The 24,945-nt window shown below is 45.8% G+C and overlaps 1 protein-coding gene across 1 annotated transcript in view; it reads left to right on the top strand.

Moving 5' to 3' along the window:
- The window catches only part of MYO15A (myosin XVA), a 173,359-nt gene that overhangs the window by 19,733 nt on the left and 128,681 nt on the right, over positions 1 to 24,945 (top strand). The window contains exons 7-15 of the mRNA XM_030212017.1: positions 1,808 to 1,882; positions 5,786 to 5,882; positions 10,304 to 10,407; positions 18,062 to 18,125; positions 18,229 to 18,342; positions 19,778 to 19,939; positions 21,357 to 21,470; positions 23,264 to 23,322; positions 23,763 to 23,886. Of these exons, the coding sequence (XP_030067877.1) occupies positions 1,808 to 1,882; positions 5,786 to 5,882; positions 10,304 to 10,407; positions 18,062 to 18,125; positions 18,229 to 18,342; positions 19,778 to 19,939; positions 21,357 to 21,470; positions 23,264 to 23,322; positions 23,763 to 23,886 (913 nt within the window). The remainder of the gene's footprint in view (positions 1 to 1,807; positions 1,883 to 5,785; positions 5,883 to 10,303; positions 10,408 to 18,061; positions 18,126 to 18,228; positions 18,343 to 19,777; positions 19,940 to 21,356; positions 21,471 to 23,263; positions 23,323 to 23,762; positions 23,887 to 24,945) is intronic.

Here is a 24,945-nt window from a genome sequence, read left to right as displayed (position 1 = left end):
CTGATGGAGTTCTTCAGTTGTTTGTGCTGTATTCATGCTTTATGTCTATCAGTGTGAAGTTGTTTGTGCTGTATTCATGCTTTATATGTATCGGTGTGACACCTGATGGAGTTCTTAGGTTGTCTGTGCTGTTTTCATGCTTTATGTATATCAGCGTGAAGTTGTTTGTGCTGTATTCATGCTTTATGTGTATCAGTGTGAAGTTGTTTGTGCTGTATTCATGCTTTATATGTATCGCTGTGATACCTGATGGAGTTCTTTGGTTGTCTGTGCTGTATTCATGCTTTATGTGTATCAATGTGACACCTGATGGAGTTCTTCAGTTGTTTGTGCTGTATTCATGCTTTATGTCTATCAGTGTGAAGTTGTTTGTGCTGTATTCATGCTTTATATGTATCGGTGTGACACCTGATGGAGTTCTTAGGTTGTCTGTGCTGTATTCATGCTTTATGTGTATCGCTGTGATACCTGATGGAATTCTTTGGTTGTCTGTGCTGTATTCATGCTTTATGTGTATCAATGTGACACCTGATGGAGTTCTTCAGTTGTTTGTGCTGTATTCATGCTTTATGTCTATCAGTGTGAAGTTGTTTGTGCTGTATTCATGCTTTATATGTATCGGTGTGACACCTGATGGAGTTCTTAGGTTGTCTGTGCTGTATTCATGCTTTATATGTATCGATGTGATACCTGATGGAATTCTTTGGTTGTCTGTGCTGTATTCATGCTTTATGTGTATCAATGTGACACCTGATTGAGTTCTTCAGTTGTTTGTGCTGTATTCATGCTTTATGTCTATCAGTGTGAAGTTGTTTGTGCTGTATTCATGCTTTATATGTATCGGTGTGACACCTGATGGAGTTCTTAGGTTGTCTGTGCTGTATTCATGCTTTATATGTATCGCTGTGATACCTGATGGAATTCTTTGGTTGTCTGTGCTATATTCATGCTTTATGTGTATCAATGTGACACCTGATGGAGTTCTTCAGTTGTTTGTGCTGTATTCATGCTTTATGTCTATCAGTGTGAAGTTGTTTGTGCTGTATTCATGCTTTATATGTATCGGTGTGACACCTGATGGAGTTCTTAGGTTGTCTGTGCTGTATTCATGCTTTATGTGTATCGCTGTGATACCTGATGGAATTCTTTGGTTGTCTGTGCTGTATTCATGCTTTATGTGTATCAATGTGACACCTGATGGAGTTCTTCAGTTGTTTGTGCTGTATTCATGCTTTATGTCTATCAGTGTGAAGTTGTTTGTGCTGTATTCATGCTTTATATGTATCGGTGTGACACCTGATGGAGTTCTTAGGTTGTCTGTGCTGTATTCATGCTTTATGTGTATCGCTGTGATACCTGATGGAATTCTTTGGTTGTCTGTGCTGTATTCATGCTTTATGTGTATCAGTGTGAGGCTTTCATGAAGATTAGCACAGTACTGCCTCCGTTTGCTTATGCAGTGTGAGTAGGTGAGGAAACAGTAGTACTGTTAGAAAGTCTTCTCAATATATGTCACTGAGAGAGTCGGGACCCTGAACGATTTTGTACTATAACTAATAACTGAATCATCTGACCACAAATCTGCTTGTACTGTGATTTTAAAAGACCTTTTCAAGGTTATACGGTGAGTGAGGAGAGGAGAAGGGAGTTGAACTGGACTCTGTGAAGGGTACAGCTCTGTGCTCTGACCTGCTGATCCTTGCCTGTGATTTTTTAACATGATTTATTGGGATTTATTAACCGCCTTGAGATTCACCTGAGTGCTGTCTTGTAGGAACTGTGTAGAAAATGAGTTCATATTTTTCAGGCACCTCTTCGCTATTGCAAACGTGGCCTACAACAAAATGATGGATGCCAAACACAACCAGTGTATTATCATCAGGTGAGGACTTTGTGCAGGCCTTCAGTCATGCACCAGATTACGGGGCCCTTTTATTAAGCTGTGGTAACATTAGCGTGTGGCTAGTAATTAAAAAAAAAGGGATTTACTGCTATGTGAATAAACACCCTCACAGATTATTAAGAAAAGTAGGAGTTCACGAATGTGGAGTAATTTGAAGCAGACCTCATCTAAAGCAATGAACATAACCTTCAAAGACTGATAGTTCATGATTTATGTCATTAACAGAGACAGTTATTAAAGTGTGTTACAGCCCTAATACATGTTATTTTTGTCAAGAAACACCTAGCACCCACTTGGGGTTAACCCTGCGGCCACCTGAAGGGTCTGTCCCCAGCTAGCACCCTCCTCCCACCAACTGGGTCCGCTTGCCTCTGGGCTAGTCTCCCAATCTCAAGTTATTTCCCGGTGATTTCTAGGATACTGGGCCACACTCCAGGAGTCCCACAGCTCTAGAATACTGGGCCACACTCCAGGAGTCCCACAGCTCCCAGAAAGCACCCACAGACTCAAAACCACAAACCAGGATTCTTAGTCAGTCCAGGACAGCAGAGTCAATAAACTAAAAAAGGTTTATTGTCATAGAACTTGAACAGTGAACAGAAAAAGGTGAACTCAGCGAGCAATAACAGGTACCTGAATATGGATCAATTATAAAACTAAAAATTTGTTTACTACCTGGGTAGTACCTAGTACCTGAGGAATTCAGGAAATGTAGCTGCTCACAGGTTATAAAATATAACTGCTCACAGGGCTTCAGTAAAGAGATCTTTCTCTCTCCGCTCCCTGGCCGAGACTGGGGAAAATCCAGTACCTTCAGGCTAGATTTGAAATCCGGGGCCAGTCAGAGACCAGGGCATTAATTTTGAAAGTAGCTGCCCAATGGTACTTCAGATTGCCTTTCCATAAACTGAAACTGGAAAAGAGGAAGTCTTTTTATGCAACAGCTTTAAAACTCAAAACAAGCACCAGTTAGAAGAAATATACTTCATGAAATAATACAGTTTTTGGGGCTAGAAACTCAGTGTTTCGTCACACCCTTTAATGTGTGTTAAAAGGCACTAACACAGTGGTTCCCAAACCTGGTCCTGGAGGTACCCCGGCCAGTCAGGTTTTCAGGATATCCACAATGAATATTCATGAGATAGATTTGCATGTAGTGGAGGCAGTGCAAGCAAATATCTCTCATGAATATTCATTGTAGATATCCTGAAAACCTGACTGGTCGGGGTGCTTCCAGGACCAGGGTTTGGGAACCAGTGCACTAACATGTATTATATTACCATAACATGTGTTAATATGAGGTACTACGGGTTAGACAGTAATGAGATGCAAATTATGCAAATGCAAGCAAAACTGTATTTTACTATGTAAATCGAATAACGCAACTTGCGGGGAACACATTATTCCTGGAAAAAAGCTGTAGCTCCTGGGCCACTTCTTAAAGGGGCTGAACACACCAACTTCTCCAATGCCCCCCCTCCTCCCAACTCTCTCGCTCTTTCTCTGAGGCCCTCCCAAGCCTACTTGGCAACTCCTGGGGGGGGGGGGGGGGGGGTGAAATGTGGAGTTGGAAGAAGGATGGGGGCCATTGGGGAGAGTTCAGAGTTGGGGGGGGGGACAGTGAGAAGGGTACTTCAGATTTGGGGAGCCAGCAGAGGTGTTTGAGCAAAATGGGGGGCTTCAGGGGGGCCTCCGAGCTTGGGGTTGAGCAGTGGTGATGGTGAAGGGGGTGAATTACTACCACTGGCCCCTTAATGAAGAAGTGGCCCAGCGGCTTTGCGGCCTGATGCCATTGGGGTGGAGAAATAATAGTATTCAAGGTTAATTGCTAGCAGTATTATTCTCGTATCATGGGAATGACTAACCTGTGGTACTGAGTTTACCAGAGATCAGTCACTCCTGTGGTAAATTAAGTGCAATAAAAACCTGATTTTTTACCGCACCTTAATAACTTACTCCCTAAAATTGGCTTTTAACTGCATAAACCCAACCACTTAAAAATGTCCCTCTGGCCAAGGTTGTGTTTTCAAATTCATACAGTTACTACAATATTCAGCGCTATGCAGATAAAATCCTCCTCTTAGGTATGGCTGTCTTAAATCTAACCACACAACTTTAACCAGCTGTGGATGAAATACTAGGTCAGAGGTAACTTTGCCGCTAAGCGGCTGTTTGAAAATCTACTCCTGTGTCTCCTTTCCAAGTAGAGCCGGTGTTAACATAACATAGTAGATGACGGCAGAAAAAGACCTGCACGGTCCATCCAGTCTGCCCAACAAGATAAACTCATATGTGCTACTTTTTGTGTATACCTGACCTTGATTTGTATCTGCCATTTTCAGGGCACAGACCGTAGAAGTCTGCCCAGCACTAGCCCCGCCTCCCCCCACCGGCTCCGCCACCCAATCTCCGCTAAGCTTCTGAGGATCCATTCCTTCTGAACAGGATTAAACATGCTGGGATCCAGGACAAAAATTTGGAAGGGATCCCCAAAGTTAGAATTTGGAAGTAGACTATCTCCTTCAGCCTCTGGCAGCCATGGGAGTCCCCTGTAGCTTAGGGGTCCAGAGCAACTACCCTGTTTGCACGCCTCTAATGCCAGCCCTGCCTCTAAGACAACATGGCAGGGGCGTAGCCAGACAACAGATTTTGAGTGGGCCTAGGGAAGAAATGGGTGGGCACCAATTGTTCCCCTCCCCCAACCACCACCCAAAACATATCTCGGCTGGTGTAGGGAAACGCTTCTTTCCACCTCGGCAGTCTGCAGCAGGCATGCGCTGAAAACGGAACATTCGCAGTCTTCAGCTGGCCGAGCTTGGGATCCCACCAGCTACCACTAAATGTGTGCTACTGTTGGGTGGGCCTGAGGCCTAAATGGGTGGGCCCCTGCCCACCCAGGCCCACCTGTGGCTACACCACTGCAACATGGAAGCAGTAGGAAGCACTGACAGGGAAAAGGTGAGACTCAGACTGGTCCAGAGAAGTGCAGGAGACAGTGTTAAAGAACAGGAGAGGTGGTGATTACAAAGCTTCTTCTCTTGTACGCTTTGCAAAAGAAGAATAAAAATAAAGATTAAAAAAAATTAAATAGGGGAAGTTTTTCTCCTGCCACCAGTAGAAGTACATTTTTTGTGCCCATTGCATACCCTAAATACGCACTAATGTAGGAGTGAAGTTGGCAGTTCTGGGTCCCTCCCCCCACTGGCAACTTCTGACACATACCAGCCCCAGCGCACCACCAGGCGATCAGCACTGGAAGCCTCAGTGGCGATGGAAGTGACACCTGTCGCAGAATTGAATTTCTCCTCTTGTCTGAGTCACCTCTGCATTATTGCCGTGGCATAGTCACAGGTGGGCCTGGGTGGGCCGGGGCCCACCCACTTAGGGCTCAGGCCCACCCAACAGTAGCACACGTTTAGTGAAGACTTCTTCCAGATGGTAACGAAAACGTTACTCTCCATGATAACGGCACCTGCGTATGTTCACTTTTCAGCGCATGCCTGCTGCAGACTGCCAAGGTGGAAAGAAGCGTTTCCCTACCAGCTGAGATATTTTTTGGGTGGTGGTTGGGGGAGGGGAACAATTGGTGCCCACCCACTTCTTCCCTAGGCCCACCCAAAAATCTGTTGTCTGGCTATGCCCCTGCATTATTGCAGCTTGGTTCCTTTTGCTGACGGGTCTGGGAAAACAGAGCTAGAAGTCAAGGAGGAAACAGGGAGGAAAACGGAGAGGTAATGAAGTGAAAGTAAATTATCAACAGCCTAAAAGTGGAAATACGGCCTATGGGGGGTTTCTTACGTTTTACAATTATTTCAGTTCGAATTCTTTTACATTTTCTGTTTTAATTTGAAGGTAACGGTAGTTGTTTTTTTTTTGTTCTAGCGGTGAAAGTGGCTCAGGCAAAACGGAAGCCACTAAGCTAGTTTTGCGATATCTCGCAGCGGTCAACCAGAAGAGGAATGTGACTCAGCAGGTACGAGCCCCGTCTCTGTCCATTGTTAGTGTAAGGTCCCAGGGTTCTGTTAGCCTTTCTCCACAATACCTGGGGGATGCACTGTGGCCTAAAAGGATCCTGTCCCCGCCCTTCCTCTCCCCTCTCCACCTAACCTTAATGCTGCGGCTTGTGCTGCCCCAGGCATCACCTGCTATCACCAAGCCCTGCCTCAGTTGATGCAAATAAACAAATTCCAGCAGCAGTGATTCCCCCTCCAAGTCTGCCCTTTTAAAGGCTCGTAAATTGGCAGCGAATCCCATATACCCTGCACCTTTAAGAGGAAAGACTCAGCTAAAATTACTACTACTACTACTATTTAGCATTTCTATAGCGCTACAAGGCGTACGCAGCGCTGCACAAACATAGAAGAAAGACAGTCCCTGCTCAAAGAGCTTACAATCTAATAGACAAAAAAAATAAAGTAATCAAATCAAATCAATTAATGTGAATGGGAAGGAAGAGAGGAGGGTAGGTGGAGGCGAGTGGTTACAAGTGGTTACGAGTCAAAAGCAATGTTAAAGAGGTGGGCTTTCAGTCTAGATTTAAAGGTGGCCAAGGATGGGGCAAGACGTAGGGGCTCAGGAAGTTTATTCCAGGCGTAGGGTGCAGCGAGACAGAAGGCGCGAAGTCTGGAGTTGGCAGTAGTGGAGAAGGGAACAGATAAGAAGGATTTATCCATGGAGCGGAGTGCACGGGAAGGGGTGTAGGGAAGGACGAGTGTGGAGAGATACTGGGGAGCAGCAGAGTGAGTACATTTATAGGTTAGTAGAAGAAGTTGGAACAGGATGCGAAAACGGATAGGGAGCCAGTGAAGGGTCTTGAGGAGAGGGGTAGTATGAGTAAAGCGACCCTGGCGGAAGACGAGACGGGCAGCAGAGTTTTGAACCGACTGGAGAGGGGAGAGGTGACTAAGTGGGAGGCCAGCAAGAAGCAGATTGCAGTAGTCTAAACGAGAGGTGACAAGGGTGTGGATGAGGGTTTTGGTAGAGTGCTCGGAAAGAAAGGGGCGGGGGGGGGGGGGGGGGGGGAGAATGTCTCCAAATAGGTCATCTGTGCATATCCCATGCCTGCAACGAAACTCACTCCTAAGTCAGGGTATTTGGAGTCTGATCTCAGTCTCTCAAATTTACTGCTAACGCTCACCGTAGTACAGTGTTTCCCAAGTCCACGCCAGTCAGATTTTCAGGATATCTATAATGAATATGCATGAACTTGATTTGCATACATTGCTTCCATTATAAGCAAATCTCTCTCATGCGTGTACTTCTAGTACTGCTGTTTATTACCATGTGTTTTGTCTAGCTATGTCCAGGCCCCTGAGGGGCCACATGCGACTCCTGAGTCCTACTGATTCTGGGATGTCCATTCTGGGTGAATTTTTATCCAGCTAATACTGTCTGAAATAAAAGTGAAGCTCCAGAGGTCAGTACACCTTTCGGGACTGACCTGCTCCTTGCCCTTCGATTCATGTCCATCCACCAGAGTCCTGTTTCTCATCTCTGATCAGCACATTTCAGTGCAAGATCCTGTACTAACAGACGATATAAACGCGCTATGGATCTGTCCTTGGCTAAGATCACAGGCCTATTACTCGTACAGTGCAAAGACTGCAGACCCCACTATACAAAAAAGTCCCTGACCTGAGGAGCTTACAGCCTAAGACAGAGCTTTCCAAACTGTGCGTTGGAACCCCAGATGGGGTCACAATACCTCCATTTGGGGTCATGACCTGGGGGGGGGAGACTCTCCATAATTGCATTCTGCACCTCCAGTGAGGGGGGGGGGGGGGGAGTCACAAAGATTTATTTGGTCTCGATCATGATAAGTACTGACCTAAGAACTAGATGTAATACAAGATGGTAGCTTGTGAGCATACATTATTTTAACCCAGGTCTCAATTTATGCAATGGGACCCATTTATTTAATAGGATTTATTAAGCATCTTTCCGAAGAACCTCACAGGTGCACACAGATATTAAATGAGCTGCTTTAGTTCAGGAAGTGAACGGTGGACAGAGGAAATGGACTGAGACCTGCAAAGCTCTCGGGTAACACTGACGATGTGGTAGATGTGGAGACTCATTGTCAAAGCACATAGACTTACAAAGCAGTGGCGTAGCCACAGGTGGGCCTGGGTGGGCCAGGGCCCACCCATTTAGGGTTCAGGCCCACCCAACAGAAGCATACGTTTAGTGGTAGCTGGTGGAGATCCCAAGCTCTGTCAGCTAAAGACTTCCCTTTCATGGTAAGCCAAGGTGGAAAGAAGCGTTTTCTCGCCAGCTGAGATATTTTTTTGGTGGTGGTGGTGGTGGTGGTGAAGAACACTTGGTGCCCACCCACTTCTTGCCTAGGCCCACCCAGAATCTGTTGTCTGGCTACGCCCCTGTTACAAAGGTTACTATAGTCAGATATCAGCAGGTGACGGTATCACTGCGGTTAATCATTTCTATAACTCTACCAGATATACACAGAACTTTACAGAGACTGTAAGAGACAGGCCTTGCTTCGTGGAGCTCACAAGCTAGTTGACAGACGGATAAGACCTCTGTTTGATTGGGTTAATATACTATACTGAGCCTGTTTTCCTATTGAAGATTGTAGTTCTTTTTCTACATAGTTTATTTAGCCTGTTCACCGCCTTGCAGGGCTTTTTTTTGAGGGGGTACTTGGGGGTACTGAGTACCGGCACCTTTTCCATTGTCTGCTAAAATTGACCCATGGTCCCCAAGCTTTAATGAAAGAGCTCAGGCTCTACACACCAATTCTGCCTTGTCATAGATTCTGTGACTGGTTGCAGGGGGTCTGGCTATTGTGGGGGTGGGTCCCTCAGTGATCACCCCACCCCTGAAGGGTGGCCTGGCATTTGAGTACCAGCACCTTTTTTGCTACAAAAAACACACTGCCGCCTTGTTATGTTTGTATGGAGAGGCAGTATTTTAAATGAAAAAAAAAAAAACCATAAACCATACAAATGGTTACAAGAATTGGGGCACACGAGGGAACTACAGGTGCAAGAAGTTTAGCAGAGAATGTACAAGTAAACTAGGCACTAAGCCTATGCTCTTGATTTTAATTCAATGTTATTATTAAATATTACAATACTGTTTGTGATGAGATGTCCTGCACCAGTTGGTGGAGATGACTTTTTGCTATTCCTGACGCTGGTAACAATCACCTCTCTCTCTCTCTCTCTCTCTCTCTCTCTCTCTCTCTCTCTCTCTCTCTCTCTCTTTCTCCCCCTTCGTGCATCCTGTGCGGTCCGCTGCAGATAGAGGTAGGGATGTACCATGTACATTGACCACTTGTCTGTCCTGGACAGAAGGGCAGGGACTGAATGTGCTCTGGACTGCATGTTGCCTCTTCCCAGCCACTGGACCCCTCTTTATGGAAGGAATGTTACATCCAAAGTCAAACACTTGTGTTTTGTCAAATTTTGATATAACATAATCTCTTTTTAACAAAGCACTTTTTTTTTTTTTGGCTCTCAGCCTTGTGGTACAAGGAGAGACTTGCAGTCCCCCAACAGACACTGAGGGGGCAGGAGGTTATATTTTAGGTTAAAAAAGTAAGAATGGTTAAAAGATCTCAGTATGTTTTCCTAAGCATAGCCCAGTCTCTTTCTGAGTTCTTGGGGGGGGGGGGGGGGGGGGGGGTTCACATGGTTATTAAGGATTTGGTTATCACAATTTATTTTATTTATATATTGGGGTTTATAATCGCCTTTATGAAGAAATTCACCCAAGGCGATGTACGGTAGGAACCGTTTAGCATCAAAATTATAATGTTGTTAATAGCATAAAAATAGCAAAATGTGCAAGTATAAACATACGTATATGGTCAGAGAAATAACAAAAAGGCAAAAAAATCTGCTTACTGGTATCAAGTACACAAAGAAAGCAGACTATGTAGCAAAGAAGAAAACTTTATTAAAAACAATACCCGACATGGCCACGTTTCGCCCTTGTCTGATGTAACTTCCTGTTTCCGCGAGGGCGGGACATAGGGAGGGAAGGCCCGAAGGGAGGCAATCTGCCACTGCACTTTCACAGGGAGGTGAGGCGCTACCAAATCGATTCGAATGCAGGGGGCCTGGTGGCGAACGGAAAGGGGCTGTTGACGGAGCCGAGAGCGGGCGGGTGAGACCAGGGACTGTGGTGCCAGGCCCCTCTTGGAGGCCCCGGGCCCAGAGAATTTTGTCTCCCCTGCCCCCCCTCTCGGTAGCCCTGCACTAAGCCACACCAAGCAAATAACTAGCCAAACTGTGGAGGTCGACTTGCATAGATTGATACATCTTTACAAAGCCAAGCTTAAGTATCATATCTGTGCACCGACCCCTGCAGGCTTCTGATTTCTCCGTTCAGCGTGACAAGGCCTCACTTTCCCTTTCTTTTCTCGTCATTGCGCAGATTCTTGAAGCCACGCCCCTGCTGGAATCCTTTGGAAATGCCAAAACAGTGAGAAATGATAACTCCAGCAGGTTTGGGAAGTTTGTGGAAATCTTTATGGAGGAGTAAGTTGTAATCTTGCGCAGTTATTAGCTGTGCTGACTGCATGCTCTGTCTGGTATTGGGGTGTCAAAATGTTGGCTCTCAAAGCAGGGGCGTAACCAGACTTCGACGGGAGGGGGGGTCCAGAGCCTGAGGTGAGGGGCACATTTTAGCCCCCCCCCCTGGCACCGCTGAACCCCCCTGCCACCGCCGCTGCCACCAACTTTGATGACCCCTGCCGACGACCCTCTCATCCCCCTCCTCCCGCCACCAACTCTCCCCCGCTGTCGCCTACCTTTGCTGGCGGGGGACCCCAATCCCCGCCAGCCGAGGAGGTCCTCTTCTTCCCGCGAAGGCTTCATGGGAAGAAGAGGACCTCCTCGGCTGGCGGGGATTGGGGTCCCCCGCCAGCAAAGGTAACCTACGACGACGGCGGGGGAGGGTTGGCGGCGGGAGAGGGGTCGAGAGGGTCGTCGGCAGGGGGTCCAGGACCAAATCTACGGGGGCTCAGGCCCCCTGGCACCACGTAGCTACGCCACTGTCTCAAAGGCCATTAACTTGTCCAGTTTTCAGAGTAATCAGAATATGCAAATTAACCAGGCACTAGAGACATTTTAAGTAGCGAGGAAACAACTCCTTTTGCTTTCCTATTTGCTTATTGCAGTTCACCCCTTTTTCTTCCTGCTCTTTTCTTGTCCCTCCCCCCTTATGTATATTTTTTTATCAGTGGCGTAGTCACAGGTGGGCCTGGGTGGGCCAGGGCCCACCCACTTAGGGCTCAGGCCCACCCAACAGTAGCACACGTTTAGTGAAGACTTCTTCCAGATGGTAACAAAAACGTTACTCTCCATGATACCGGCACCTGCGTAAGTTCAGTTTTCAGCGCATGCCTGCTGCAGACTGCCAAGGTGGAAAGAAGCGTTTTCCCATCAGCTGAGATATTTTTTGGGTGGTGGGGGAGAACAATTGGTGCCCACCCACTTCTTCCCTAGGCCCACCCAAAATCTGTTGTCTGGCTACGCCCCTGTTTTTTTATTCTCCCTCCCCTTTTAGATTTGATTGTAAGTCACCCAGATATTGAGTTGATGGGCCGGATATAAGCCCCGAATAAACTTGGAAATTTGGATGTGATAAATTTGCTTTCACTTGTACGTCAATTTATAGAACATAAGACTTGCCATACTAGCCTGCTTATAATCGAACGAGAAAAACGCCCAAGTTCCGACCTAAATCGGGAGATGGACGTTTATCTCACAAAAACGAATCATGCGGTATAATCGAAAGCCGAACTTGGATGTTTTCAACTGGACTCCATCACGGAAGCGTACAAAGTTGACGGGGGCGTGTCGGAGGCGTGGTGAAGGCGGGACTGGGGCATGGTTATCACCTGAACAGAGATGGGCACCTTTCGCCGATAATGGAAAAAAGTATGCGTTTGTAGCTAGAATTTAGGGCACTTTTCCTGGACCCTGTTTTTTCACGAATAGGGCCCCAAAAAGTGCCCTAAATGACCAGATTACCACCAGAGGGAATCGGGGATGACCTCCTCTGATTCCCTCAGTGGTCACTAACCCCCTCCCACCACAAAAAATGATGTTTCACAACTTTTTATTTTCACCCTCAAATGTCATACCCACCTCCCTGGCAGCAGTATGCAGGTCCCTGGAGCAGTTGTTAGGGGGTGCAGTGGACTTCAGGCAGGTGGACCCAGGCCCAACCCCCCCTACCTGTTACAATTGTGCTGCTTTAATGCTTAGTCGTCCAACCCCCCCCCCCCAAACCCACTGTACCCACATGTAGGTGCCCCCCTTCACCCCTTAGGGCTATAGTAATGGTGTAGACTTGTGGGCAGTGGGTTTTGAGGGGGATTTGGGGGGCTCAACACACAAGGGAAGGGTGCTATGCACCTGGGAGCTCTTTTACCTTTTTTTTTGTTTTTGTAAAAATGCCCCCTAGGGTGCCCGGTTGGTGTCCTGGCATGTGAGGGGGACCAGTGCACTACGAATCCTGGCCCCTCCCACGAACAAATGCCTTGGATTTATTCGTTTTTGAGCCGGGCGCTTTCATTTTCCATTATCGCTGAAAAACAAAAACGCCCAGCTCACAAATTGTCGAATAAAACATGGGCGTCTATTTTTTGCGAAAATACGGTTCGGTCCGCCCCTTCACGGACCCGTTCTCGGAGATAAACGCCCATGGAGATAGACGTTTTCGTTCGATTATGCCCCTCCACGTCACTTCACTCATTATTTAAGTTTCCGGATTATTTATAAATACGTTTAAAAAACACCAGTCTCAGTACGGATCCCTAGGGGCATTCATTTCATTTCATTTATTACCATTTGTATACTGCCCTTCTCCAGAGCGGTGACCAACTCAAACATACATCATAAAACATAGAAAACAATACAAACTCATTTAAAACAGAAAAAAACAGATCATAAAATGTCCACCCGCTGTCCAAATTACTGTGTAACTTGTGCCAAAAAATTGCTGTTTCAGCAGTGTCTTAAACCAACTTGAATTCTTCTGTGTCCTAAGAAGTACGAGCAATTTATTCCACTCTTTCAGACCGGCAGAAGAAAAGATACGCTTTCTTGAATCTTCTAAACAAAAACATTCACCTTTGAGAGGACTGGCCATTTAACCCTACTCTCTGTTTTCTATATTTTAACCAGTTCCCAGTCCACAACAAGAAAGTGCTTCCTATCACATGGCTTTTAAATGTTCTTCGGAGTCTCTCATGAAGGACTTGGACAAAAGCTTTCTGAAAATGCCTTCAAAAAAATGTCCAAAATAGAAATCAATCACAGGTACAAAAATGTATAATTTAGTATAAATCACTTAACAGCTATATGAGGAATAAAAAAAAAACAAGTCCTAATACGTTATTAAGTACATACATAAGTACATAAGTAGTGCCAAACTGGGAAAGACCAAAGGTCCATCTAGCCCAGCATCCTGTCACCGACAGTGGCCAATCCAGATCAAGGGCACCTGGCACGCTCCCCAAACGTAAAAACATTCCAGACAAGTTATACCTAAAAATGCGGAATTTTTCCAAGTCCATTTAATAGCGGTCTATGGACTTGTCCTTTAGGAATCTATCTAACCCCTTTTTAAACTCCGTCAAGCTAACCGCCCGTACCACGTTCTCCGGCAACGAATTCCAGAGTCTAATTACACGTTGGGTGAAGAAAAATTTTCTCCGATTCGTTTTAAATTTACCACACTGTAGCTTCAACTCATGCCCTCTAGTCCTAGTATTTTTGGATAGCGTGAACAGTCGCTTCACATCCACCCGATCCATTCCACTCATTATTTTATACACTTCTATCATATCTCCCCTCAGCCGTCTCTTCTCCAAGCTGAAAAGCCCTAGCCTTCTCAGCCTCTCTTCATAGGAAAGTCGTCCCATCCCCACTATCATTTTCGTCACCCTTCGCTGTACCTTTTCCAATTCTACTATATCTTTTTTGAGATACGGAGACCAGTACTGAACACAATACTCCAGGTGCGGTCGCACCATGGAGCGATACAACGGCATTATAACATCCGCACACCTGGACTCCATACCCTTCCTAATAACACCCAACATTCTATTCGCTTTCCTAGCTGCAGCAGCACACTGAGCAGAAGGTTTCAGCGTATCATCGACGACGACACCCAGATCCCTTTCTTGATCCGTAACTCCTAACGCGGAACCTTGCAAGACGTAGCTATAATTCGGGTTCCTCTTACCCACATGCATCACTTTGCACTTGTCAACATTGAACTTCATCTGCCACTTGCACGCCCATTCTCCCAGTCTCGCAAGGTCCTCCTGTAATCGTTCACATTCCTCCTGCGACTTGACGACCCTGAATAATTTTGTGTCATCGGCGAATTTAATTACCTCACTAGTTATTCCCATCTCTAGGTCATTTATAAATACATTAAAAAGCAACGGACCCAGCACAGACCCCTGCGGGACCCCACTAACTACCCTCCTCCACTGAGAATACTGGCCACGCAATCCTACTCTCTGCTTCCTATCTTTCAACCAGTTCTTATTAAGGTGAAGGAATAATGAGAAACTTCATTATATGCTGTTTCCTACAGCCGAGCCGAACTTCGACTCGCTTAAATGCTCTATACATCATAATGCTTCTCAATATTTCCAACACCATTGCCTTATGCATTGGTTACCACAAAACTGGACTACTGTAAATCAGGTCTTTTTTTGAAGGGGTACTTGGGGGTACTGAGTACCGGCACCTTTTCCATTGTCTGCTAAAATTGACCCATGGTCCCCAACTTTTATTGAAAGAGCTCAGGCTCTATACAACAATTCTGCGTTGTCATAGATTCTGTGACTGGTTACAGGGGGCCTGGCCATTGTGGGGTGGGTGGGTCCCTCAGTGATCAACCCAACCCTGAAGGGTGGCCTGGCATTTGAGTACCGGCACCTTTTTCGCTAGAAAAAATGCACTGACTGTAATGTTGTTTATGCCGTTCTTTCTGATATTTCTCTTCGTAAACTCCAGACTGTACGGAATACTGCTATTCGTATTCTGTATCATGCTCATTGTTACGATCATGTTAACCCCGTTTTTGAAAGAACATCATTGGCTCCCCATAAAGTTCCAGATCATTCATAAGATCTTGACCCCCACTTTCAAGGTCCTTCATCTAGGCACCCCTCCTTATCTGGCACATCAAATTATCCCCTATTATCCTACACACTCACTCCACTCCGCTTTTGATTCCCGTCTTTCTGTGCCATCTGTTCGTTGCGCTCGCCTTAATTCCACAGGCATCTCTGCATTCTTTTGTTTGGCTCCTTTTCTCTGGAATTCCTCACCTCCTGATTTGAAAGCTGAGCTTTTGTTTCCCCCGCTTCTGCTGTCTCCTTAAAACCCATCTATTTCCCCAGGCGTTTCCGTAACCCCCTAATCCCAGATTCATTCATAGGGAGCAGGTAGGGGCGAGCAGTCGGTTGCCTCTTTGCACCCTGTCTGTTCTTAATGGATTCCCTTTTTCTGCTTTACTTATTTTATCTCTTCTGTCTAATTAAATTTTAGCGTTCCTTTTTTTATTCTTTTTATTTTATGTTGTACACTGCTTTGGTTTGTTGTGAAAGGCGGTATATCAAGTACCCGAATAAATGTAAACATAAACAGTGTCCAGAAGGTGGTAACACATTAAAGACATTTTTTTTACAATAACATAGAAAACTCTTTATTAATTCACCAATCTATCCCTCTCAGAATTCTCTGAAGGAGATTAAAAGATTCTGCAGTATGAAACTCCTCCGGGGTTGAATTCAAAGACTGAATGGCAATATTTTTTGTAAACATCAGCACAGATTTCTGATGCTCTTGGGTTTGTTTGTTTTTTTTTTTTTTTGGTGTGCATGTGCTGGTGTTTTTGAATGCAAAGGCATTGGCACTGATGTTTTTGGCTCAGGGGTTTGAGTACATAAGTACATAAGTAATGCCATACTGGGAAAAGACCAAGGGTCCATCGAGCCCAGCATCCTCTCCACGACAGCGGCCAATCCAGGCCAAGGGCACCTGGCAAGCTTCCCAAACGTACAAACATTCTATACATGTTATTCCCGGAATTTTGGATTTTTCCAAGTCCGTTTAGTAGCGGTTTATGGACTTGTCCTTTAGGAATCCGTCCAACCCCTTTTTAAACTCTGCCAAGCTAACCGCCTTCACCACTTTCTCCGGCAACGAATTCCAGAGTTTAATTACACGTTGGGTGAAGAAAACTTTTCTCCAATTTGTTTTAAATTTACTATACTGTAGTTTCATCGCATGCCCCCTAGTCCTAGTATTTTTGGAAAGCGTGAACAGACGCTTCACATCCACCTGTTCCACTCCACTCATTATTTTATATACCTCCATCATGTCTCCCCTCAGCCGTCTCTTCTCCAAGCTGAATAGCCCTAGCCTCCTTAGTCTTTCTTCATAGGGAAGTCGTCCCATCCCCGCTATCATTTTAGTCGCCCTTCGCTGCACCTTTTCCAATTCTACTATGATCAGCGTGCATGTACTGTTTGGCTCTGTTTGGCACATGAACGCTGATGAGGTTTTTTGGTGGACTTTGGTAGGTTTATAAGTTGAGCATTTTTTAGACTTCTGCCCTTTTGCCCCAGTATATGGGATGAGAGGTCGACTTTGTGACATCACACGTTTTCATCAGTTTTTCTGAGCCTTATTTATTTATCGCATTTGTATCCCACATTTTCCCACCTCTTTGCAGGCTCAATGTGGCTTACAATACATCATGAGTAGTGGAAATATAATAAAAATAGACGTTTAGTGTTACAGAAGAATCTTTGGCAATATGATAATGAACAGTCATGATAGCAGTATAACAAGCAGATATTATAAGGCAGTTCTAACTATGAGTGGAGGAGTTATGTTGATCTTTGTGGTAAGCCTTGTTAAAGAGATGGGTCTTCAGTAGTTTGCGGAAGTTCGGAAGTAACAGGTGGAGAGTTTTTCGTTGGTTGATTGATGGTTGTCTATGTTTGGTCTTGTTTTCGTACGATGCTCCCGTGGAGAGTGAAACCAGTGGCAGTGGGATTGCTGTGGCAGTTTGAAATACGGAAATATTGTGGAGTTTCCACTTTTAATTTTGTGTGAACTTTATCCTTTTCTCTATTGCTGTTTGGAGTGTTTTGAAGGCTGTTCATACTGGAGAGTCTTTTAATCTCCTTCAGAGAATTCCGAAAGGGTTAGATTGGTAAATTAATAAAGAGTTTTCTATTTCTTGTTTCTACAGAAAGGTCTGTGATGTGTTTGTAAAGATTTCAAGAGTATCTCCTTTTGGACACTGTTCTGAACCTAATTTAGGTTGGTGGTTTTCAATTTTGATTACCAGATTGTTGTACACTTGGGATCAAAGTACCTAAAGTTGGCATTAGACACAAGTGTAATGATTTAGTGACATTAACTCGTTAGGGCAGTGTGAATCTTTCCAAACAGATGCTATAATCTTACGTTTCTACCTGTCTTTTTTGTTTTTTTTCTATCTATATGTCTTTCTCGTGAGTTTGATTGTCTATCAGTCTATCTGTATCCACTTGTTTTATATCTTATTAACTGTACTTATATACAATGTCTGCTGGCAGACTTATACGGTCTGTGCCAGAGCCGGTGGTTGGGAGGAGGGGCAGGTGGTTGGGAGGCGGGGATAGTGCTGGGCAGACTTATATGGTCTATGCCAGAGCTGGTGGTGGGAGGCGGGACTGGTGGTTTGGAGGCAGGGATAGCGCTGGGCAGACTTATACAGTCTGTGCCAGAGCCGGTGGTGGGAGGCGGGGATAGTGCTGGGCAGACTTATACGGTCTGTGCCAGAGCCGGTGGTTGGGAGGCGGGGATAGTGCTGGGCAGACTTATACGGTCTGTGCCAGAGCCGGTGGTTGGGAGGCGGGGATAATGCTGGGCAGACTTATACGGTCTGTGCCCTGAAGAGCACAGGTACAAATCAAAGTAGGGTATACACAAAAGTAGCACACATGAGTTGTCTTGTTGGGCAGACTGGATGGACCGTGCAGGTCTTTTTTCTGCCGTCATCTACTATGTTACTTCGTTTTTCCCCCATTTCATATCTGCCTCCTTATAATGTCATAGTTTCTCTGCCTGTTTCTTCTGGACATTTGACTACTTCTTTGTCTCCTAGGGGTGTGATCTGTGGTGCCATAACTTCACAGTACCTTCTAGAAAAATCAAGAATTGTTTTCCAGGTCAGTCCGGAGCTCTCGTGCTACTTTGGCCGTGCGTGATACTGAAAATTGAGAAAGAAGATCTATTTTGTCAGTTGTTATAGGTCCTTCCTTCTCACCCTAGGCCAAAAATGAAAGGAACTATCATGTATTCTATGAGATGTTGGCTGGCCTCCCTTCTCAACAGAAGCAGCTCTTCTGCCTTCAGGATGCTGAGACATATTTCTACCTGAACCAGGTGCGTTCGCAGGTTACGGTGGTAAGTGGTGTGCTGGCTACCTAGAAGTGTGCTTTAGGTACAATTGAATATTCACAATGAGACAAATGTGTAAACACCAGGGGTGTAGCTACGTGGGGCCACGGGGGCCTGGGCCCCCTTAGATTTGGCCCTGGACCCCTGCTGACGACCCTCTTGACCCCCCCTCCCGCCGCCAACCCGCCGTCGCCTACCTTTGCTGGCGGGGGACCCCAACCCCCGCCAGCCGAGGTCCTCTTCTTCCTTTGTTCTGTTTCTGAGTCTGACATCCTGCACGTTGTATGTGCAGGACGGCAGACTGACAGAAACAGAACGAAGCCTTGCAGATCGCAAGGCTTCATTCTGTTTCTGTTCTGTTCTGTTTCTGAGTCTGACGTCCTGCATGTACAACATGCAGGACGTCAGACTCAGAAACAGAACAAAGGAAGAAGAGGACCTCGGCTGGCAGGGGTTGGGGTCCCCCGCCAGCAAAGGTAGGCGACAGCGACGGTGGGGGAGGGTTGGCAGCGGGAGGGGGGTCGAGGGTTGTCGGCAGGGGGGGTCAAAGTTATTGGTGGTGCTGGCGGCGGGGGGGGGCTGCAATGGAGGGGGGGTCGGTGGCGGCGGGGGGGGGGCTAAAATGTGCCCCCTCACCTCAGGCTCTGGACCCCCCTCCCGCCGAAGTCTGGCTACGCCCCTGGTAAACACTGATTCAAATTTGTGGTAATGCAACACACAAGGAAAAAGACCTCAAACATCCAGACAACTGGGATTCCCCCCCCCCCCCCCCCCCCCCACAGGTGTTTACTGGGGTTATGAATATCATCATTGGTCAAAAAAACCTTGTTGTTGCTTATAAACTTTATTTTAAAAAATTCTTTAAATGTTTACATTTAAACTCTCCAGTGTTTTTTTTTTTTTTACTGCAGTCTCATTTGTATGATGTGTTTGCTAATTGAAAAAATAAAAATAAACGCTTAGCTTTCACCGAAAGGGTTTTGGTTTTGGGGGCCCATGATTGCAGGGGGAAATAACCCCCAGATTATGGTGAATGAAGGTGTGTGGTGCCAGATTTGTCTCAAGAGGTTTAACAAGGGAGCAGCTGTGTAAGTTTGTAGGAGTGGGGAGATCAGGATGGTCTGCCAATTCATAGCACCCTGATCTTCCAAATGAAGTGGCCGCTTAGTGGCAGTTTGCCAAATAGGGACAGAAGGTTAGCTCACCATTATAACTGCTAGTTAAGCTCAGGAGTGTCCATGGAGATGCTGCAGACAAGGTAAAGAACTCCAGGAGAACTGACAGAGAGGAGGAGGGGAAATGCTGAACTTTGTAAGCACTGCATTATCTGCACATCTCCTGACTCAAGCCAAAAGCAGTATCTGTCACTGACCACACTACAAGCCATAAGTAATGCATGATCTTTCCGCTCCCGGCGTAGGGAGGAAACTGTGATATTCCTGGGAAGAGTGACACAGAAGATTTCCAGCGGCTGCTGAGTGCCATGGAGATCTTGAACTTCAACGCCGAGGACCAGAGCAGCATCTTCCGAATCTTGTCTTCTGTCCTCCACCTGGGCAATATCTACTTTGAGAAATACGAGGTACTCACTGCTGAGAACAGATGGTGGGAAGGTATCAGCCGGATGTGTGGGGACGGTAAAGGGGTTTATTATCACAGGGTTATTATATGAGTAACAGGAAGGGGAAATGGGCAGACGCGGTGGCAGGAATGCAGCCATGAGTTGGCCTGGGGGAGAGCCTTGGGTCACCCCTGCCCCAAATTGAAGCAGCAGCACAGGCCAGTGAGTGGCAAACAGTAGTTGGTGTCAACACCTGCACTGCTTGGCCCCTTACCATGCTAACCTCGGGCCCCACCAAAATTCAGTCCTGGCTGCAACGCAGCACGGACGACCTTGTGGCCTTTACCTACAATCTGATTGGAGGTTTCTGTATAGATTCTGTATATGGTATAGATTGAGTTTTTCCCTTAAGGTTCTGAGAAGGGTTTTGCTCCCTCATATTAGTGTCATCAGGGGAAGGGGAGAGAAGCAGGGAAGGATTGACAGGACCTGGGAAATAATAGGGGGAAAAAAAAGAGGCATCTCCATGGAGATGGAACGTAGGGAAATTAGAAATATAGGAGTATAGAAAATGGCAGCAGAGAAAGGCCGTAAGACTCCGCCAACCATTTTAATTCACCACCTTGTACAATACCACAATCCAGGTCTTCTAAAATCTGTCTTGGTGACCCCAGTCAAGTCCATAATCATTAGATTTGTCCAAATTTATCTCTTGTAGAGGCCGACTGAATTTCAGTTGGCTTTCAAATTCAGCCTTGTTTCACTTTTGGCCAAAAATGCCAGTGCATTTTCTGCCGAAATCAAAACTGTGCTGTGCAACCTGCCTCCCCCCAAATACAAGGAGCCCCCACTCCATCCACAAACACAAGGACCCTACTACATTGTTGGTGGGGTCTAGTACCTAGTCGGGGCAGGAGGGATCTCCAGTCGCTCCTGCTAATGCTGGCTCCGCTGACAGAATGGCTTCCTGGGATCTCCCATAGCAGTCTCTTAAGAGACTGCTAAGGGAGATGGAGGTCCTGGCAGCAGAGACGCCAAGGGTGGCCCATCCTAAACCTGGAGATTTACCACTGCATTGCAGAAGGCCAATGAGTGAGGTTTTTCTCACGGGCCCCATCCACGTCTAAAAGTAGTTCTGGCAGATGCGCATTCTAAAAACTGACATATTCCAGGCAATAAATAGAAAATAAAATTCTTTTTTCTACCTTTGTTGTCTGGTCATTTTATTTTTCTTATTTTGTTGGTCTTAGTCTCTGGTTTCTGCTTTCCCTTTTCTTCTCTTAACTGTCTTGCCAAAGTCTCCTTGTCCATTTGCAACTTCTTTTTTCTCCAAGTCCATCATCCATCCTTTCCTCCCCCACCTCGGAAGTCAATTCTTGTACCAGCGTTTGATAGAGAAGTCTCTTGTACCTGAAGGGACGCTTTTTTTCCTTTACAGACAGACTCCCAGGAAGTGGCTTCGGTGGTCAGTGCAAGAGAAATCCGTATGGTATCTGAACTCCTGCAGATCTCCCCAGAGGGGCTCCAGAAAGCAATCACGTACAAAGTGACAGTAAGTTCCCAAAGATAGTAGATGGTAGATGATGGCAGATAAAGACCCACATCGTCAAGGTTGACGCGTGCATTAGTTTGTATTTTAACCCTTTGCAGTTGGGGAAATGAAGGTTGAGGAACGTGCGGGATGATGTCTTAGCATTCCGAGGTGCTAAGTCTATCAGGTCTGACATGTAGGCTGGGGCATCTCCATGAATGATTTTGTGGATCAGAGTACATATTTTGAACGTGATGCGTTATTTAAGAGGGAGCCAATGCAGCTTTTCTCGTCCGAGGGCGACGGAGGCCATCGCTCGTCCCTTCCGAACAGAAGTAAGGCTACATGTGATTTAGGGCACCATCCCCTACCTACTAAACAACTCTACACAAAGCATGGGAAGTCTGATTCAGGGAGCTACTACTACTACTTATCATTTCTAAAGCGCTACTAGGCATACACAGCGCTGTACACTTGAACATGAAGAGACAGTCCCTGCTGCACACGAGCTGCCCTTTAAGAACATAAGAGTTGTTGTACTGGGTCAGACCAAGGGTTGGTGCTTTGGAGGATGTGAAACCTTTAAAAGCACCAACATGACAGTTCTCCAAAAAAGGTTATGAGGGTAATTCTATTACGGGCACAACTCTAGGTATTCATAGAATACTAGTGAAAAGGTAATACAGTACATTAAGAACATAAGAAAAGCCATACTGAGTCAGACCAATGGTCCATCTAGCCCAGAATCCTGCTTCCTACAGTACCTGGCAGAAACCCAAATAGTAGCAACATTCCATGCTACCAATCCCAAGGCAAGCAGTGGCTTCCCCTATGTCTAACATTGTACCAGTTTATGGACTTTTCCTCCAGGAACTGGTCCAAACCCTTTTTAAACCCATGTGCTGTTACCACATCTTCTGACAACGAGTTTCAGAGCTTAACTATTCTTTGAGTGAAAAAAATATTTCCTCCTATTTGTTTTATTTATTTATTTAACACATTTATACCCCACATTTTCCCACTAGTTGTAGGCTCAATGTGGCTTACACAATACCGTAGTGTAGGCTACAGTTAGTAAAATACAATTTAACCATGTAATAATAAGATAGTAATCGACTATGCAACGTATAAGACAACAAAGATAATGAAAGATAATTAAAGATGATAACGTCCATGAATTTTGCTGTAACAAAGAAGAAGTCATTTAAGTTGAGTCTGGAAGGTAGGGTCTTCTTGAACAGGGTGGTCTTCAGTAATTTCCTATGAAGGAGAAGCTGGATGCGTAGGTAGATTTGTATTTAAGGCCGTTGCAGTCTGGATAATGTACATTTAGGAAGGATCGGGAAAAGCAGGAACTGTTTCTGGGTGATAGATCTATTAGACTTAACATGTATCCAGGAACATCTCCGTAAATAATCCTATGAACCAAGGTGAAAACCTTAAAGGTAATATGTTCCTTAATGGGAAGCCAGTAAAAGTATTTCCATGTAATTTCATAAGTGTCCCCTGGTCTTTTATGTGGTGGGCTTTGATCCTGGCAACCTGGGTTCAATTCCTGCTGCAGCTCCTAATGACCTTGGGAAGTCACTTAACCTTCCAGGTACAAAACAAAAACTAAGATTGTGAGCTCTCTAGGGACAGAGAGAGTACCTACCTGTGTATATTGCAACTACACCTAGTAGTGCTATAGAAATGATTAGCTGTAGGAATAGGGTAAATTGATAGCAGGAAAAACTGCTGGAGTCTGGCAGCCAGTGTGAGGTGAAAATCAGTGTCCAGCCAGAGTCTCAGTCTTATATTTATTCTCCTTGCAGGAAACCATGCGAGAGAAAATCTTCACACCTTTATCTGTGGAAAGTGCTGTGGATGCCAGGTGAGCAGGCTGTAAAGTGTGGAATGGATTTTATTTGTGCACTCTGGTCACAGTAAGAAGCCGTGTAGAAACAGCAGATGGTAATATAGTGCCAGCAGCAGTGGTATAGCCAAGGGTGGGCCAAGCCCACCCACTTTGGGCTCAGGCCCACCCAGTAGCAGCACACCTATGCCGATTCCCTAGCCCCACCAGCTGAAAACTCCCAACAACTGTCCCTCCTGCATACCTTTGGTAACAGCAGATGGCATGCAGGTGAGACAAGGAGAGACCAAATCAACAGGGAGGGGTTCTTCTGCCCACCCATCTTGAGTCCAGGCCCACCCAAAGTTGGATGTCTGGCTACGCCCCTGGCCAGCAGGGCAACTCTTAGGTTCCTGTGCCATTCTCCCTACCTCTGCCACCCAGCCTTGACCGATTGCTTCATGTCTCCTCCCTTCCAGAGATGCTATTGCCAAGATTCTGTATTCGCTGCTCTTCAGATGGCTGACTGACAGGATTAACAAGCTGGTCTATCCCAAACAGGACAGTTTCTCCATTGCAATACTGGACATCTATGGCTTTGAGGTGAGGGAGGGTCCCTGAAAACCCTAGAGGACTTCTTGTGTGTCTGAGGATCTGAACGTGTGGAGCACAACTTTCCCCTCACAGAACCCTACTATATAGATTGATAACTTAGTAAACCACTGAAGAGAAACGAGAAAAAAGTAGCAATTAGCATGTGCAAATTATCGGCCTGACAGTTGTCCCTCCTCTGTGTGGCTAAAAGCACACAAAGAGAAGGTGATCTCAGGGTGGATTTACAGTGGGGGAAATAAGTATTTGATCCCTTGCTGATTTTGTAAGTTTGCCCACTGACAAAGACATGAGCAGCCCATAATTGAAGGGTAGGTTATTGGTAACAGTGAGAGATAGCACATCACAAATTAAATCCGGAAAATCACATTGTGGAAAGTATATGAATTTATTTGCATTCTGCAGAGGGAAATAAGTATTTGATCCCCCACCAACCAGTAAGAGATCTGGTCCCTACAGACCAGGTAGATGCTCCAAATCAACTCGTTACCTGCATGACAGACAGCTGTCGGCAATGGTCACCTGTATGAAAGACAGCTGTCCACAGACTCAGTGAATCAGTCAGACTCTAACCTCTACAAAATGGCCAAGAGCAAGGAGCTGTCTAAGGATGTCAGGGACAAGATCATACACCTGCACAAGGCTGGAATGGGCTACAAAACCATCAGTAAGACGCTGGGCGAGAAGGAGACAACTGTTGGTGCCATAGTAAGAAAATGGAAGAAGTACAAAATGACTGTCAATCGACAAAGATCTGGGGCTCCACGCAAAATCTCACCTCGTGGGGTATCCTTGATCATGAGGAAGGTTAGAAATCAGCCTACAACTACAAGGGGGGAACTTGTCAATGATCTCAAGGCAGCTGGGACCACTGTCACCACGAAAACCATTGGTAACACATTACGACATAACGGATTGCAATCCTGCAGTGCCCGCAAGGTCCCCCTGCTCCGGAAGGCACATGTGACGGCCCATCTGAAGTTTGCCAGTGAACACCTGGATGATGCCGAGAGTGATTGGGAGAAGGTGCTGTGGTCAGATGAGACAAAA

This window comes from Microcaecilia unicolor, chromosome 8 (genome assembly GCF_901765095.1).
Source record: "Microcaecilia unicolor chromosome 8, aMicUni1.1, whole genome shotgun sequence".
Classification (NCBI taxonomy): domain Eukaryota; kingdom Metazoa; phylum Chordata; class Amphibia; order Gymnophiona; family Siphonopidae; genus Microcaecilia; species Microcaecilia unicolor.
The sequence above is the reverse complement of the archived record's forward strand: the minus strand, read 5'-3'. Positions and strand labels throughout refer to the sequence as shown.